This window comes from Bubalus bubalis, chromosome 22 (assembly GCF_019923935.1).
Source record: "Bubalus bubalis isolate 160015118507 breed Murrah chromosome 22, NDDB_SH_1, whole genome shotgun sequence".
NCBI lineage: Eukaryota > Metazoa > Chordata > Mammalia > Artiodactyla > Bovidae > Bubalus > Bubalus bubalis.
This window is the reverse complement of record NC_059178.1, coordinates 41,125,439-41,143,943: the sequence shown is the minus strand read 5'-3', so window position 1 is coordinate 41,143,943 and position 18,505 is coordinate 41,125,439. Positions and strand designations below refer to the sequence as shown.

General features: G+C 47.0%; 1 protein-coding gene across 4 annotated transcripts in view; it reads right to left on the bottom strand.

The window, feature by feature from the left end:
* Positions 1 to 18,505, bottom strand: part of MOCOS (molybdenum cofactor sulfurase) — a 70,747-nt gene that overhangs the window by 40,643 nt on the left and 11,599 nt on the right. For 2 of the 4 annotated variants that reach the window (XM_044934655.2, XM_044934654.2), the window contains exons 2-6: positions 10,725 to 10,814; positions 9,421 to 9,487; positions 7,624 to 8,268; positions 3,560 to 3,636; positions 829 to 1,028 (exon numbers count right to left, since the gene is read on the bottom strand). In XM_044934655.2, the coding sequence (XP_044790590.2) occupies positions 829 to 1,028; positions 3,560 to 3,636; positions 7,624 to 8,268; positions 9,421 to 9,487; positions 10,725 to 10,752 (1,017 nt within the window). In that variant the 5' untranslated portion in view covers positions 10,753 to 10,814. Of the gene's footprint in view, positions 1 to 828; positions 1,029 to 3,559; positions 3,637 to 7,623; positions 8,269 to 9,420; positions 9,488 to 10,724; positions 10,815 to 17,542; positions 17,761 to 17,899; positions 18,421 to 18,505 lie in introns of those variants that run through there. The other 2 variants (XM_044934653.2, XM_006054978.4) reach the window with 2 other exon arrangements.

Sequence of the window (18,505 nt, the reverse complement as noted above, 5' to 3'; positions counted from 1 at the left end):
CTGTTAAAAATAGTCATGACTGAGCAGAATCTTTGGAGTTAGTCTCCAGACATGAGTCCACTATCTCCCTAGATTCCAGCTTTTCTGACTCAATAGCTTTCCTTTCTACTGACACTTGCCCCCGCTTCATTGACTTTTAAGTGATGAGCAGCCCAACCTGAGTTCAGCATCATGCTTGCCACAGCACATTTCAGAGTCCTCAGCCTGTCCTCCTCCACACCCCTCAAAAATACACTTATTTTAGATTCAAGAAGAGACACTGATGTATAGAACAGTCTTATGGACTCTGTGGGAGAGGGAGAGGGCGGGATGATTTGGGAGAATGGCATTGAAACATGTATAATATCATATATGAAACGAGTCGCCAGTCCAGGTTCGATGCACGATACTGGATGCTTGGGGCTGGTGCACTGGGACAACCCAGAGGGATGGTATGGGGAGGGAGGAGGGAGGAGGGTTCAGGATGGGGAACACATGTATACCTGTGGCGGATTCATTTTGATATATGGCAAAACCAATACAATATTGTAAAGTTAAAAAATAAAATAAAATATATTAAATAAAAAAAAAGAAGGAAACTTATTGTACCAACTACCCAGAATAATGTATTTGAGAAGGCAAACCTTTGGCCCCAGTGTGTTTTACACCACCCCTCAAAAACATTTAAAATTGCCTGCTTCTGAATGATGCTGGGCTGCTTCTGCTGCTGTGTAAGTGATGGGTGGGGGGTGGGGAGGGCCAATATCTTCACAATCAACTTACCCAAGAGACAACTAATGATTGTAGATGCTGAAATGAACAGGTTCGCAGGATGAAAAGAAAACCCACCTGGGAGTAACCAACGACGTTCCCGTGGTCATCGAGCACGTTGAAGCTGATGACCGGACCCTGCACCTCCGGGCTGCTGAACTCAGAGTCACTGTAAATCTGCACGACAGGGGCTCCGTTGGGGTACCGCAGGGAAGTCAAGGCAGTGTAGGTGTACTGAGCCAGGGTAAACGTGTGCTGCCGGATGCGCTCCATCCCACCTCAGAGCAGCAAACGGGGGTGAAAGGGAAGCATGAACGTGATGGAAAATTCAGTCTCAGTTTTAAGAAAATGAGATCATTATAACTGGCAAACTTGGACCTCATATTAATGATTTTAAACACAGTAAATCCTCTACACACAAATGAGTTGCATCCCGGAAGTGCGTTTTTAAGTCCAACTTGTTCATAAGTCCAACAAAGGTAGCCTATGATCGGCTATATGGTACTGTACCTACATAGGTTTTTAATACTTTTCACACAAGTAATACGTAAAAAACAGACACAAAAAGAAAACATTTTTAATCTTACAGTACAGCACCTTGAAAAGTAGAGTAGTGCCAGCTACATCACTGCTGTTTTTATGTCTGTTTCCAGACATCCTGGTCTTGAAATAAAGACACTGTACCATCACACTCTATACCGTATTATACAGTAAAGTACACAAAAGTACAACCACTCATAGAGGGTGCACGCACATGAAAATATACGCCAGACACGTGAACTAACTTAGGTGACTAGACACGAGAACGGATGTTCGAATCTTTGAAAGCTCGCAGTGTGAAGGTTCATATGTAGGGAACTTACTCTACTTGTAAACAGAGTATGGTACTGCCCACACAATAAATGTTTAGGTCATCGGTACCAAATCACAGTTTACCACTACTGCTTCTGTGGAATTTTTCCATAGGAACTGCTATCATCTTCCTTTTCAAAATAAAAAAACAAATGTTACTTAAGCATTCAGCTAATTTAGACTCTTTTGTAACAGACTGCAAAAATGTATAATTTTGTCTTTAAACATATTTCTTTTTTGCTGTTTTTTTGTGAGTGTTTAAATCATTTTAATACTATACAAAGCAGCTAAGGATACCTGCTATTCCATGGATGAACTCGGAAAATATTATGCTAAGTAAAATAAGTCAGACACAAAAGGACAAATATCGTATTATCCCTTTTATGTCTGGTGCCTAAAATAGGCAAATTCATAGAAACAGAAAGAATAGAGGTACTATGGGTTGGGGAGGGGAAATTGGGGAGATACTGTTTTTTAAGTTTGGGATGATTAAAAAGTCCTGGACATGGATAGTGGTAATGATTGCTCTACAGGGTGAATACACTTAATGCCACTGAACTATATATACTTTAAAATGGCTAAACTGACGCCACTTATATTACATAGATTTCACCACAATTTTTTCTAAAAAAGAGCAATTAAGTAAGGAAAACTCAGGGTCTGCCTTATTGCGGAGTTGACACTGTCAATCTGCTTTCAGAGGTACCCAGGACCTGTCAGACTCTGTCACTTGTGGTTCGGACACCTCGTTAGCATCTTGCCTTGAAAAAGTGCCTGTTTATCACTGTCCGTTTTCACGGTCTCCGCTTTGTCAGGGTGATGCCCGCTCACCTGCCTGCATTACTGTCAGGACGACCCGTCCACAAGTCCTGTATGTTTGCAGTGCTGGGATTAGGCTGAGGACCTAAGGGTTACGTTATTTTGACAAGAGAGAGACAGAGAGAGAAAGGGCTGCCTAACTACCATGCCAAGCCCCTGGCTCACCACAACTCCATCCCCTTCTGGACAGGACAAGCAGTGCTGCCCCGTCCTGGAAGCTCAGTCTCTGAAAGGAGCAACAGCAGCATAGCAGGGGGTGGAGGCCTGGCTCACCAGAGCTTCTTCCAGCCTATACCCCGTGTCAACCCCACAAGACTGGATGTGCACCCGTGTGTGTGTCAGATTATGGGGAATGCCCCCACCTGCTCATGTACCCCAAGCTCTTGTCAGGAAAGAAAGCACGTGTCACTGCAAAGGCCAGCAGCAGAGACCACATCTGGGAACTCGGGTAAGGCATTAGGATTGCATGGGTTTAAACCCTAGCCCTCCCAGGTTCCCTGGCCCTGGGGAAGACATCTAATCTCTCTGAGTATAAGCTCCTTTGTGGGCAAAGTGGGCTCATCACAAAGCTCCCCTGTGGGAAGATCCAGCGAACTAAGAGCTTTATAAGTTCTCAGGATCTGTAAGCATTCCCAGTGCAGGGACCAAGGATGGCTCCTCTGCTTCTATGAGGTTACTAATCTCAGGATTTGGAAAGTCTCTATTCTTAAAATATTCTTTTAACCCACCAAAAAAAGAGAGAGAGAGAGAGAGAGAAAGGTCCAGTCTCTCGCTCTTGCTGCAAAATCATTTCTGGAAGTTGTTCAGAATCGGCTCCACCTGCATCAGTGCAGAGCTGCCGGTTGCTCATCTCTCGCACAGACTCTCGCCTTATCTGGATCCCATCCGTGCCAGGGTTCCCTTCAAGAACATGGGCAACAGGAGCAAACGCCACACGGATAGAGCTGTCCACTGAGGGGAGTTCTCTGTGGTCCAGTGGCTAAGACTTCACACTCCCAGTGCAGGGGGCCCGGGTTCAATCCCTGGTCTGGGAACTAGATCCTACATGCCACAACTAAGTGCTAACATGCTAAAGATCCCACGTGCTGCAACTAAGACCTGGTAGAACCAAAAAAAAAAAAAAAAGATGTCCACTGACCTGTGAGGCGCTCTAGGGCATCAAATCCATGTTTTAGTGCTATCACGTCAAGGAAGGAGATGGTGCCATCTTCAAACCTGCAACAGTGGGGAGAGGGACAAAGTCAAGCTGTGACCAAAGCCTCCGTGTGCATTTCATGTATGTGACACCAGGGCTTTGTGCCTCCGGTCTATGGAGACTTTGCCTCTGCTGCCTTATACGCTGTCTACCCTCCCGCCTTGAGACAGACGGCTGTCACACCAAGACACGCAGGCTACCTCTGTCCCTGACCTGTTCTGTAGCTTACGTCTGACAGTGATGATGAGAGGCCCTGAAAGATAGTCAGGACCTAGGAAGACTTCAGACTTGACAAAACCTCAAGTGCTGTGGCTCCTACAATGCTGCCCTTGACCCCCAAGAAAGCACCCCTTGACAGGGCGTCGATTCAGTAAGATCCATTGCGTAGCCATGAGGTTCTTAACAAGAGTCTATCATTCCAAAGTCTACAGGACTACAATTATTAGAAGGCTCTCAATAAGCTTCCTGTTACCAAGCTGTTCATTATATTTACATTTTTTTAATGGTTCATTTCGACAAAATCCTCATCAAATCTTTATTGTCCATGGACTGCATGCCAGGCACTGTTCTGGTTGCTAAGGATACAGCGGTGAACATGACAAGTAGGATTCCTGCCTTCACAGAGCTTCCATCCTTCTAAGGGCACTGAAATAAGGAACGACAAACAGCAGGCACACAGGGAAGCCAAATAAGCGCAAGCCAGGGGTGACAAGTTCACTGAAGGGCTGGTGGCTGCTTTAGATGAGACGGTCAGGGCAGGTCCTCTCCGAGGAAGATCACTCAAGCAGAGGCAGAGTGAAAGTAAGGGAGCAAGGGAAACTGCTCATTTTTGAAACAGCTAAGTTCACAGTTTCAAAGGGAAACAGCATTCCAAGGAGGGATGCAACAGAAAGCCCTGAGCACGTAGAGCTGGAACAGCAAGAAGATCAGTGGGCCTGGGAGCACTCGGAGGGCAAGTCAGAGAACTTCACCCTGGGTCAGACGAGTGGCTGGAGGGCTCTGAGCAGAGAGAGTGACTGGATGGGGCCTGGGTTTTGATAAGATGCCACTGGCTGCTGCATTAGCAAGGGAAAGGCTGGGGACAGCAAGGAGTTTCCAGCAAGCATCCCATGGGCTGGGGCCTGCCAGGCTCCTCTGTTCATGGAATTCTCCAGGCAAGAATACTGGAGTGGGTTGCCGTTCCCTTCTCCAGGAGATCTTCCCAACCCAGGGATTGAACCAGGGTCTCCTGCATTGCAGGCAGATTCTTTACCAGCTGAGCCACCAGGGAAGTGGTGACAAATAGCAGCCTTATGCAAGTTGAAGCTTTCAATGGAAATATCATGCTTTGTGTTTTAATACTCTAGGGATAAGAGTTGCTCAAAATATCATTACCACAATGCGAATTTTCTTATAAAACAAATGGTAATTAATAGACATACAGAATTAACAGTGAATCCATTGATATTTAATTGACCATATGTGTCTTTAATAAATTAAACATGATTAGGCAATAATGACTTCAGCTATTAATTGATCAATAATAAATATTTATTGATCAAAATTTAATAGACTCAGGAGAAAAGGGAGGTTTTATGTTTCCATCAAAAGTTGTTTTCATTGGGTTATGAAATAGAAAAAGATTAAGAACATGGGACTTCCCTGGTGGTCCAGTGGGTAAGACTCCACACTCCCAATGCAGGGAATCCAGGTTCTATCCCTGATCAGGGAGTTAAAATCCCACATGCCGCAACTAAGACCCAGTGCAGCCAAGCAAACAAATAAATACACAAATATTTTGTTAAAAGAGCATGGTCTAGGTACATGCTCAAGAAACATTTGGATTGGGTATTAAATCTCGTGCGTGCTAATCTAGGCTTAGAAGGAAAAAAATGAGACTTTTTTTTTTTTTTTGGCCACTAAGATCCCACTTGCGGGATCTTAGTCCCTTGACCAGGGATTGAACCCAGGCTACCGAAGTTAAAGTACCAAGTCCTAACCAGAGGACTACCAGGGAAACTCCCAAAATGAGACTTCTAATGGTAAATAAATACATTCAGCTATCTGGGAATCTTGGTGCAGCACCTGCTAGAAGGCAATTCACCCAGACTGTAAGAGGCAGCGCACCCACACCCACGCCCCGCCTATAACAAGCAGCCCTGTTCCTCCTCACCTTCAGGTGCCCCTATTGGCTTAATAAAATTTCAGTTGTTATTTCGTTCTGCCTTTAATTTACATGGTGTGCCTGTCATTCTTTTCACTTGGTTACATTACATGCTACACTATCACACTTGGATTCAAGAGGTTTTACATTAGAATTCCTGTTTTTAGAACTGCCTGTCTATGGAGAAATTCTAAATAAAAGAGACATCAGATAGCTTCATAACGTATTGATGCCAACTCAGTCTTGGTGCTTCACCTATATTAGTGTTAAAGAACTGTACCCTCTAAGAGATGCACTTTACAGGACAAACATGAGGGGCAGAGGTCAAATCACAGGCCCCAGTTCCCACGGCGGGTAGCGGTGGAGCCACCTCCCAGCAGTCCAGCTCCGAGACCTACACTCTGGGCTATGACCCTACTGCCGAGGCCACGCCCCTTCCTGCAGGACCCTCCAGTCTGACCTGGGTCTGTGGGGGATCTGAACCCCCTTCCCATTCAGGCCCTGTGGCCTTCTTAGGCCCCAGCACAGTGACCAGGTCCTGGCCCCACTTCATGGTACCTGGCCACCACCCGATGTTGGCCCCCGCCGAAGTCTGGATCGGCTGCCATTTCCACCCGCTCATACCTTCAATCTTCATGCCCCAGCCTTTGCCATCTGGGAGATTCCTGGACACCACCCATTCCACCTTCCCCTGCACCCTGAGAAAGACACACAGACCACCAAACCCAGGCAAGGAGCTGCAAGCCCTCAAACCTCCCTGGTCACCGCTCCCCGGGGTGGGGAGTGCTCATAGAGACTGCTGTTAGCAGCGCTCCTGAATCTGGTAGCCTCTCATTTGACCGACTCCTCCTGCTGACCAGATACCAAGCTGAGCTGATTCAAGCTGCTGAAATACAGCCATGCTGTCAACACGTGTGCACACTTGTGCCAAATGGTACCAAATTCTTAAATCGCTGCTTCAGCACCTTGTTTTATGTCTTTGGATATGTTCCAGTATCTCCAAGTTTACAGTCTATGGGAACTGAATAGAATTTGTATCCTACTGTTGTGCAAAAATTGTATGCCTTCATGCTAAGTCACTTCAGTTGTGCCCAACTCTTTGCAACCCTATGGACTATAGCCCACCAGGCACCTCTGTCCAAGGGATTCTCCAGGTGAGAATACTGGAGTGGGATGCTGTGCTTCTTGAATCGGTTCATAGTGCTTTTTAGGTCTTCTATATCCTTCTACTTCTCTGTATATTCATTCTGTTAATTTTTGAGAGTTTGACATTGAAACTCCAACTAAAAAAAAAAATCTTAATTTATCTACCTAAAAAAATAATTGCAATATACAGTGGAACTACATGTAACATTGTTCTGTATTTTCCAAGTCTCTTATTATTGTATTATCGTGTCTGTCCATAGCATTTCACAGGCAAGCATGCTAGAGTGGGGTTGCTATTTCCTTCTCCAGGGAATCTTCCTGACCCAGGGATTGAACCCACATCTCCTGTATTGCAGGCAGCTTTTTTGCCACTGAACCACCGTGGAAGCCTGAGTTATCATACTTCCATAATTGAAAAAAAATAAAAATTATAATAAAAAAAAGTCACTGCTTCAGTAGCTTCCCCTCATGGTAGTGCTGTGGGCAAAGGCCTGGTGCTGACTCTCCTTACCCCTGGAAGACCTTTATGTCTTCAGCTCACAGCCCTTACCAGCAAGCCCTTGCTCCCCCACAGCTGTGGAGAGGCCCACACATGGGCTTCACAGGCCTGCTGTGGAAGCTCCAGCCCACCCCCGCGTCCTTTGCACAGTCCTACAGGTGGCACGCGCCAGGCCCCCGCCATGCTGACGCTCAGCAGCCGCTCCCATCACCAGGTTACCTCTCAGCCACCGACTCTCTCGGGACGTAGAAGTCGTCTCCCGCGAGGTACGCAGCGGCCGTGCCTCCTCCGAAGTAGGTTTTCCTCAGCAGAGCAGCCAAGCGGTTATTCACCAGCAGAGCGCCCAGGCCGGTGGGGAAGCCAAAGATCTTATAGAAGGAGATGGGGACAAAGTCGGCCTGGTGAACCGACAGGTCCAGAGGCGAGGTGCCCACGAAGGCGGCCGCGTCCAGCAGCACGAACCACTTCCCAGGCCGGCTCGCAGGGCGCCTCCGCCCGGACTTGACCTCGCCTATCCAGGACAGCGGGTATCTGGTTCCGGAAAAGTTACTCTGGGCCGGGTAGCAGAAGAGATGCGGAGGCTGGCCGGCAGGGTCCCCGGCCGCAGCCGCGTCCTGTCTCTCGGCCGACCACATGTCCTCTGGCCTGACGGGGATGGAAGAGACGTTCATGGCCGCGGTGATCTTCCTCATGCCCACCACAGACGTGTGGCTGTCGGTGAGGTAACAGAAGCAGCTGCCACTGCCCTCCGGGCCTGGGGACACCCACGGGAAAGCCTCTGCCACCAGCTTAAGAGCAGCCGTGCTCCCGGAGGTGAAAATCACCGTGTAGTCCTCCGGGGAGGTGTGGAAGTGCGCCAGGATCCTGGAAGAAGCACAGCATCAGGCCACTCCACGGTCTCCGTGTGCATTAAACGCTCAGAGGCAGCTGTATTTCTACTTAATAAGACGTCTCTCCACCATGTGTGTGTCTATGTGTGAGTGCTCACTCAGTCGTGCCTGACTCTTTGAGACTCCCATGGACTGTAGCCCACCAGACTCCTCTGTCTATGGAAGCTTCCAGGCAAGAATACTGGAGTGAGTTGCCATTTCCTCCCACAGGAGAATCTTCCCAACCCAGGGATCAAACCCACATCTTCTGCGTCTCCTGCACTGTAGGCAGATTCTTTACCACTGGGCCACCAGGGAAGCCCCCTCTCTATCTTAATAGCTAGGAAAAAAAAAAAAAAAACAGATAGGCTTTGCCACAATGGTGAAGTGAGGTCAGGGGCAGAGGAAGCTGTGGGAAGAGATGCAAAGAGGTGCAAACTGGCAAAATTACCCAGCCGCCCAAATCCCCACCCCCAAGTGGATAAGACAAAATCCAGAGCTACCTTAAACGCAACTGAAAACACCACTTCTTGGTTTAGTGTCTGGCTCTGTCATAACAAGTTCTAAGCCATCAACTTGTTTCAAGTTGCTTTTAACACAGGCAATCCTATAGCAAAAGGTGTCACTTTCAAGTAGGAAATAATTTGAAATTGTGTTGAGTCAAGTATCTTTAGGTACCACCTAAATTATTTGCAAAATTTGTTATGTGCAAATATTAGTAAAAGGGAGGGGAGAAACGGAAAAAACCAAGATGTCTAAATCTGAAATACGTAAAGGAAAAAGCCAGAGAAAGCACTTTTCTTCTCCCCGAAAACAAGACTTAGGAACTAGGGTCACTCCTTGTCACTCTGACCTCCAGGAATGGTGGCACCAGCCCAGAGCCACACACAACAGCTTGGATACCTCAGAGGCGCCTGCCTGTGCTTGTCATAGCACCTGCTCTCGCTCTGCACCTGCTCTCGCTCTGCACCTGCTCTCGCTCACCTTCCTGACCTCTGACCCGGTGGTTAGCAGCGTGCACGTGTGGCCATTTAGCTGAACACAGTCTTCCCAAAATGAACTCAGCACCTTTGTGGGACGTGGGCAGCTGGTAGGAAGTCCATCCACCCACAGGCACCCATGCAGGCGGGCGCCCTGATTTGCTCACCTGAAGCGCACCTGTTCCACCGTGTCATGGGTGAGCTTGCTGCTGATGTTCTGGCTGTGAGGGTTACCTGGAAGGTTACAAAGACAAAGCCGCAGGGTCACTACTCATGGTCTGTCCTGGTGTGTTCCTCCAATACCCTCTCCTTCAGTGTCTCAAAGAGTTAAGCAAAATAATAATAATAATAATAATAATAATGTATGATCCAGCCTCCCCTGAGTTCCAAAGAGTAAATTTAATCAGAGAAGTGAAAAAGTGCAGAAAGATAGGAAAACACTCAAGCAAGACAAAATAATAATAGTTGAGCCATTAAACTAAGTTCCTCCTCACGGGCTATAGGATAGATTCTGGGCCATGTCCTTTGGGCTATTTTGTAGATTCCACATCCCCACCAGGTGGAAGAAGTGAACTGAATACCACGCCTAACCAGCTCTGTTCACATCTCCACTGTTCTCCTCCCCTCCCTGTTTGGGGGCTGGTTCCTAAAACCACTGCAGGGTCCTGGCACATGCTGCTGCTTCTGCCTGAAATGCCCTCTCCTCCTCTTTTCCGAGTGAATTCCTGCTCCTCCTCCAGCATCTGCCCCCTCCTGCAGAAGCTTTCCCTGATCGCCACACTGCCAACTCACCGTCACTCTGCACATACAAAGCCCCCCAGGCACTGGGGTCTTTGGGTCACAGCCCTTCACGCCGTTAACAATTTACTTTATTTCTGTGTTACACTACTTTACTTTTTCTTTTTTTTACATTTATGTGGAATCACTTGATTGAGGTCTTGTCTCTTCTAGACCGCAGTCCACGAAGGCAGGGAACGTATTTACTTTGTTCCCATTACAACATGATGCTCCCAACACCAGGGCGGTTTGATAAACACTGATGGAGTGAATGAGTGCATGTTCCCCTTTGTCCCATCCTCTGCACTGCGCTGGCCCCACAGGGCCACCCCATCACCAAATGCAGCACCTACGTATCCCAGGCCTCCTCCCTGACACCAACCCCTTCTTCTGGAGGTTACCCGCGTATCCCTGAACCAGTATCTCCTACCCAGCAGCACATGTGCTATGGGACTGACCCTAGGTGCTTGCCTGACCCCCTCTCATGAGGGGCTTGCTCAGCACTGTGTATTCAGCACTTTCCGCCTCGTCCACCTGACATTTTATTAGGCAATAGATATATCAACTGAATGTATCGGGTTGGCCTGAAAGTTCGTTCAGGGTGGGACAGAAAAACCCAAATGAACTTTTTGGCCAACCTGATAGTTGGCTGAAGCTCAATGCAAAAAATCAGTTACGTTGTGTTTTTCTTTACCATAAACGTTTTCCATGAGATCTTTCATGAAGCTTGTAATCTGGCTCTGGGGGAACAATGTGGTTCCTGCATGGTCAAGATAGACAGTTCCTGAAAGAAAATACAAAATAAAGCTGCGATTATTTTCAGAGGTATTTCACTCACTTTATCTAGATCTGCTTTGTGTGAACCTGGCCTGTGCCCATTTGATGTGTTTAGACATAACAGGACACTGATTCGCCCAGCATCTTGACATGTGCTTCTTCTTTTTTAATATTCTTTTCATATTCTTTTCCATTAGGGTTTATCACAGGATACTGAATACAGTTCCCTGTGTTATACAGTGGGATCTTGCTGTTTCAGTTCACTTCAGTCACTCAGTTGTGTCCAACTGTTTGTGACCCCATGGGCTACAGTACATCAAGTTTCCTTGTCCATCACCAACTCCCGGAGCTTGCTCAAACTCATGTCCATCGAGTCGGTGATGCCATCCAACCAATCTCATCCTCTGTCGTCCCCTTCTCCTCCTGCCCTCAGTCTTTCCCAGCATCAGGGTCTTTTCCAATGAGTCAGGTCTGCATATCAGGTGGCCAGAGTATGAGAGTTTCAGCTTCAGCATCAATCCTTCCAATGAATATTCAGGACTGATTTCCTTTAGGATGGACTGCTTTGATCTCTTGCTGTTATCCATCCTATATATAATAGTTTGTGCATGAGTGCTAAGTTGCTTCAGTCTTGTCCAACTCTGTGCAACCCTATGGACTGTAGCCCACCAGGCTCTTCTGTCCATGGGAGTCTCCAGGCAAGAATACTGGAGTGGGTTGCCGTGCCCTCCTCCAGGGGATCTTCCTGACCCAGGGATCAAACCTGAGTCTCTTATGTCTCCTGCATTAGCAGGCAGGTTCTTTACCGCTAGCACCACCTGGGAAGCCAGTTTACAACTGCTAATCTCAAACTGCCAGTCCTTCTCCACTCCCCAACCCTCCCTTGTTGATGTGTGATTCTTAATCCAAGTAAAGTCATGAGCAGTGGAGGAACTGCACTTCAGCACTTATCGACACTTAGGGCCCTGAGAGCCTTCCTGATGAACCAGATCTCTTCTGAGCCTGGAGGAGCAGCCCACGTAGGGAAGGAGGAGGAGCCTAGCAGATGTCCCTGATTCAGGATGGCAAAGCTATTTCACACTATGATTCACATGCTATTCCAGAGTTTCCATGCAGCCTCTGTGGCTGTCCAGCCCTGATTCTGCTTCCGCACAGTGACTTCCACAGTCTTCAACCTTTTAACAGCTCTGAAGGCTTCAGAGATGCCTGGGAATGGAGGCAACCTTTCCAGTCTCTCCCCCAAATAGAGACAGGCAAATTTAGATGACAGCAAGATATCAAGCCTTACCAATGAGACTGCCTCAGATCAAAAGGTTGGATAACTCACTGTGTGGGCGAGGTGTGGGCAAACAGGCCCGTTGGGACATGGCTGTAGGAGGGAAAACTGGTACCACTTCTTTATGAACAGCAACTTAGCAATGTCACTTATGCTTTCAAAATGCAAACTCTCCTTGACCTAGCAATTCATCCTCCTGAAATCTACCTTATAAATTGTGAAATGGCCTGTCAATGAGGACATTCAGTGCAGCACTGTCTATGTATTTAAAATAAAGAACTTGAATACTTCCATCTGGTAATTTGTAAGTACTGCCACGGAACAAACTCCAAGACATGTTTTCAAGAACATACATGTGAATAGATTCATTCATTCTTTCATGTACTTAACAAATATTTTTGCTTTGTGTGGAATAAAATTTTCATTTATTTTATAATGGCTTTATTGAGATTAATTCACATACCATAAAGTTTGTCCTTTTAAAGTTCACAGTTTAGTATATTCATTTAGTATATTCATATTCAACGTGAAGTCACTCAGTCGTGTCCAACTCTTTGCAACCCCATGGGCAGTAGCCTACACCAGGCTCCTCCGTCCATGGGATTTTCTAGGCAAGAGTACTAGAGTGGGTTGCCATTTCCTTCTCCAGGGAATCTTCCCGACCCAGGGATCAAACCCAGGTTCCCCGCATTTTAGACAGACGCGTTACCATCTGAGCCACCAGGGAAGTCCTGAGTATATTTATATAGTTGTGCAACCATGGCCATATCTAATTTTAGAACATTTCATTCATCCCAAAAAGAGAGCCCACAGCCATTACTACTCACTCCCCAAATCCACCCAGCCCTAGTCCTGGCAATCACCAATCTATTTTCTGCCTCTATAAGCTCAAAGGGTAAAGAATCCTCCTGCAATGTAGGAGACCTGGGTTCAATCCCTGGGCTGGGAAAATCCCCTGGAGGAGGGCATGGCAACCCACTCTAGTATTCTTGCCTAGAGAAGCCCCTTAGACTGTAATCCCCTGGTGGGCTATAGTCATGGGGTCACAAAGAGTCAGACATGACTGAGTGACTAAGCACAGCACAGCATATATTTACCTATTCTGGACTTTCCATATAAATGGAATCATACAACATGTGGGCTTTTGTGTCTGGTTTCTTTCATTTAGCATAACAATTTCAAGGGGCATCCATATTGTAGCATGTATCAGAACTTCCTTTTTTATGACTGAAGAGTATTCCATTTTATGGAATGCCACATATTTTAACTACTCATCTACTGATGAATATTTGGTTCTATTTTTGCCTATTATAAATAATGCTGATGTACATATGTGTGTACAAACTTTTGTGTGGACATATGTTTTCTCCCTGGTTAGTTGTTCTTTCACTTTCTTGAAGGTATTCATTGAAAAAAAAATGTTTTTAATTTTGATGAAGTACAATTTGTCTGTTTTTATTGTTTGTAATTTTGTTGTCATAAGAAACCATTGCCTAATCCTAATGATTTATATTTATGCTTTCTTCTAAGAGTTTTATACTTTTAGCTCTTATATTTAGGTCTTTGATCCATTTTGAGTTAATTTTTAAATACAGTGTTGAAGAGGGGTCCAACTTCAGTCTTTGGTGTGTAGATACACCATTTAAGATATTCTTTTTTCTCCTATTGGATGGATAGTCTTGGCATCCTGATGAAAATAAATTGACCATAAATGTACAGGCTTATTTCTCAACCCACAATTCTACTTCATCGGTCTGTGTGTCTATCTTTCTGCCAATACCACACTGTCTCAATTATTGTAACTTTATATAAATCTTACTTACCTCTCCTTTTATGGAAGTGTAAACCCTTCAACTTTGTTCTTTTTCAAGATTGCCTTGGGTATTCTGGATCATTTGCATTTCTATATGAATTTTAGGATCAACTTGTCAAAAAAAAAAAAAAACCTGGGATTTTGATAGAAATTGCATTGAGTCTTAGGTCAGTTTGAGGAGTAGTGACATCTTAACAACATTAAGTCTTTCAATCCATGAATGTAAAATGTCTTTCCATTTATTTAGGTCTTCTTTTATTTCAATGTTTTGTAGTTTTGTATTTCTTTTGATAAGTCTTATATTTCTTTTGATAAATTTATTACTGAGTATTTTATTCTTTTTGAGGCTTTGGGAATTGTTTTCTTCATTTCACCAGCATACTGTTCATTAATACCATATAGAAATTGAATTGATGTTTGTATACTGATCTATACAACTTTGCTGAACTTGTTTTTTAATTCTAACTGTTTTGCAGGTGGATTTTTTTTTTAGGATTTTCTGTATACAAGATTACACTCTCATCAAGTAGAGACATTTTACTTCTTCCTTTTCAATCTGGATGACTTTTATTTCATTTTCTTGCCTAATTTTCCTGGCTAGAACTTCTAGGACTATACTGAATAGAAGTTGTAAGAACAGATTTCCTTGCCTTGTTCCTAATCTCAAGGGTAAAATTTTCATTCTTTCACCTTTAAGTATGAGGTTAGCCGTGGGTTTTTTTGTAGATGGTCTTTATCTGGTTGATTAAACTTCCTTTTATTCCTAGTTTATTGACTGTTTTCATATTCAAGAAATATTTTGGGGCACTTACTGTTTCAGGCACTGTTCTAAGTGCTGGGAACATAACAAGACAAAATAGAAGCCGTATGCTAGTGACAGAGAAAGACCATAAATAAATGTAAATTATGTCAGGTGGTAAGAAATGTCATGGCTCAACCATGTGGAAAAAAAACCAAACATGTACACATATATATAAACATAGCCAAGCACTGGAAAGGCATACAAAACATAAATGGCAGCAGTTGACTGTGGGATGGCCACGGTGGCTGCAGCTGGAATGAGAGTGGGGGCTCCCTGGCCATTCTTCAACCTCTTTTGGCACCTTTTGAATCTGGTACCATGTTAAATGTATTACCTAATCCAAAACATTAGTTTTCAAATAATGTTCTCATTTACTGAAGATTCAGAAAAAGAAAGACACCATACCAAAAGAAAGGCTGTTGTCCACCCATCATAGGGAGAGGTACGGTGCACTGTCATTATTATCGGAAGAAACAGGCAAAAGACTCCTAAACTAGTTGGCATTAGGTCTTCAAGGGTCTGCTCTGGCTCATGTAACTTCAGTTCTCGGTTCCACATAAGGTGAGTGACCATCAATCAGCACCCAGAGGCTTTAAGAACCACGTGAACCACATCTGTGGAATCAACAAGCTCCCTTCACGAAAACAAGGATGTTCCCATCCAATGGGTTGGGAAATATTTCAGCACTTAAAGGTTAAGCATTTAATTATCCAGAGCAAACCACTTAACCAGACAAATTCTCAAACCTGCAGGAAAACTTTGAGGGGATGTGGATAGGGGTCAGGGGAAGGAAGAAGAGGGGGAATCTTGAGTTATTTTGGTTTGCTTATTTTTCCCTGCCTTCTTGCTTGTTCATTTGTTTCCATGTGAAAAAAGGTGGGATATTTTCCAAGACTCCCAGTGATGGGAAGGGTGAGTTTAGTCCACAAATGTCTACCACAATCGTAATGCAGAGGAAATGTTGGGAAATTGTACCAAATAGATAGATGACAGATAGATAATCACAAAACACTACCACAAATAGAGTAGATGTTAAAGGGGCACTTAAGGCCAGCCTGGGATCCTAAATTTTACCCTGAGGAAAAGCGTGCTGTTCACTGAGACACAAGAATGAAACAAAGAGACACCTACTTCCTACTTTCCCAGGTGATGTTGAGAGGAGGGGTCAGCTAATGATGGGTGTAAAAGATCACAGCTGGAGGGGATCAGGGGATTAAGGAGGGGGATGCTAAAATAATTAGGGACTGAACAATAACAGCCTCTGGGATTTGCTTCAAAAGAATGGGACACCTTTCTCACTTCCTCTGCACCTGTGGGGTGTTTATTCTATAGCTGTCTCTATTTCTGTGGGTGGGAAGTTTCCATAACCAAAAAAATTCAGAGAAGGAGAGGGAGATGGGGAAGGTAAAGGGGAACTGTCTCCAGCAGGTGAATGCGGGACTGGGAAGATCAGGGAGAGAAGTGAGACGGCCAGAGGGCCCCTGACTCCTCCTTGAGCCTCTCCAGGTAAGTACAGACTGGACCACAGCCCTTAAAGCTCCCAAAAGAGGAAAAAAAAAAAAGAATCACTTTCCGAAACATGAGAAACTGAGGCAAAAAGCTAATGATTAATGAAACATACATCCTGGCTGCTGTTCTGTCACAAGCTGGAAAGCGACACTGTTCACCAAGACAGAATAAAGTGAAAGAACGTCAAAGTGGTAGACGCTCAGTCGTGTCCTGCTCTTTGCGATCCCATGGACTGTAGCCCACCGGGCTCCTCTGTCCATGGTATTCTCCAAGCAAGAATATTAGAGCAGGTAACCATTCCCTTCTCCAGGGAATCTTCCCGACCCAGGGATCAAACTCCCGTCTCCTGAATTGCACGCAGGTTCTTTACCGTCTGAGCCACCAGGGAAGCCCAGAATAAGTACACCTCAAATCCCGGTGCCCGGCGCCACGTCCTGCCCCTTACCCCTCATCCCTCCCAGTTCAACCAGCACGCCGATCTAACGCTTGGCGAAGCCCCTCATACAAAGTCCCCGGCAAAAGGATGAGTCCCGACCCAGTGCGAGTGGTCCCCTCCCGCCCTGCAGCAATGGGCTGGGAGGACCGCGGGCCACATGGAGCTTGACTTCCAATTTAAACTGCCTGTTCCGCCTTGCGGAACTCGAAGGCACGATGTGATCCCGGTCCTCACGTCCAATATACAAGCTCGTCCTGTACTTAAAAAGTTCAAATTGCACGGTTTGCTAATTCTTCAGGTCCCCCACCGAGCTGCACTTCCAAGGCATTGTTTTACCTACACGAGTGAGAAAAAAAAAAGAGACTTCGAAAAGAAAAGTTGCTGCGAGGCAACCCAGAGTCTGGAGCGCAGCCCATCGGTCCCCATCCTGTGCGCCCGCAGAGTCGCGGTCCCTACCCCGCACGCTGGCCTCGCGAGCACCGCTCCCGCCCCCGGGCGAGCAGACGAACAGTCACAGCTGCCGGACATTCCTGCATTTTGCAACCCTGGCTCCAGTTGGACTTTTAGAGCCGGGAGTCTCTGGGGCAAGCAAAAGCAAAAGCAAAAGAATCCTCAGTCTTGTTCCCGGAGGGCAGAGACAGGTGGCAAAGGACCATGTCGGTCCCACAGGACTGGAAGTCTAAGGAGCAGCAAGCCTTGGGGTTGCAGGTAGGACCCCAGCGAGCCGCGTCCATGAAGAGGGCGCGTGGACACATCCCTCCGGGTCTTTCAATTCAAGATGCGACGCCAGTGAGGTAACGCTGCTTCCACCGGGAGCAAAAGTTCACCCTCCCCCACGTTGGTTCTAGAAACCGCGTATCCCCCACCAGCCCCACACAGGTTCCCCTCGCCGGTCTCACCTGCCAGGCGGCCGAACTCGCGCGCCCGGAGCTCGTGCAGGCTGCCCCCGCCGTACCCGTAGACGAGAGGCTGCAGGCTCGAGTCCAGGAACCGCGCAAAGGGCAGCAGCTCGGCTCCCGGGTGCGCGGCCCCGCCGGCCATGACCCAGGCCTGCCCGCCGCGCCGTCCAAGCAGGCAGCGGCCGGGAAGCGCCCGGGCCAGCCCGCGCGGACTCCGCCCCGCCGCGCCCCGGCCTCGCCTCCTGGCCCTCCAGTGGCACCGCGTCCCCGCCGAGGGGCGGCGCCTCTCCGGGCCTGCCCGGCAGGCCCCGGCTGCGCTGACTCACGGAGTTTCACCCCTTTCTGCCCTTTTCCCACCTGGGGACCAGGGAAGCAGTGCCCGTGGTTGTCTGCCTTGCATCGCAGTCCATGGAGATGCCCCCAGACCCTGGGAACGCAAAGTTCAAGTGTATCTGCGGTCCCACGGACAGGCGGATGGAAGATGCAATGTACTGCTTTTGCTGCTGGGAATCCTGGAACCTGGAGATCCTCCCGGCCCGACTCTCTCTGGCCCGAGCCCAGCGCAGCGCCCGGGACCCTCACTCTCCCCGGAGGAACTCCAGGGTGCGGGGCGGGGCATTTGCCAGGGCGTTGTCCGGAGTTGCGGCTCCCCAGTGGGGCGTGCGCTCGGCGTCTCTGAAAATGCGGCTAAGCAAAAGGTGAAAGAGGAAAAAGACCGAGGATCCAAGAGTTTGGTTAATCAAGTCTAGGCAGGTGCGATGGCACCCCACTCCAGTACTCTTGCCTGGAAAATCCCATGGGCGGAGGAGCACTGAGGGTCGGACACTACTGAGCGACTTCACTTTCAGTTTTCACTTTCATGCACTGGAGAAGGAAATGGCAACCCACTCCAGTGTTCTTGCCTGGAGAATCCCAGGGACGGGGGAGCCTGATGGGCTGCCGTCTATGGGGTCGCACAGAGTC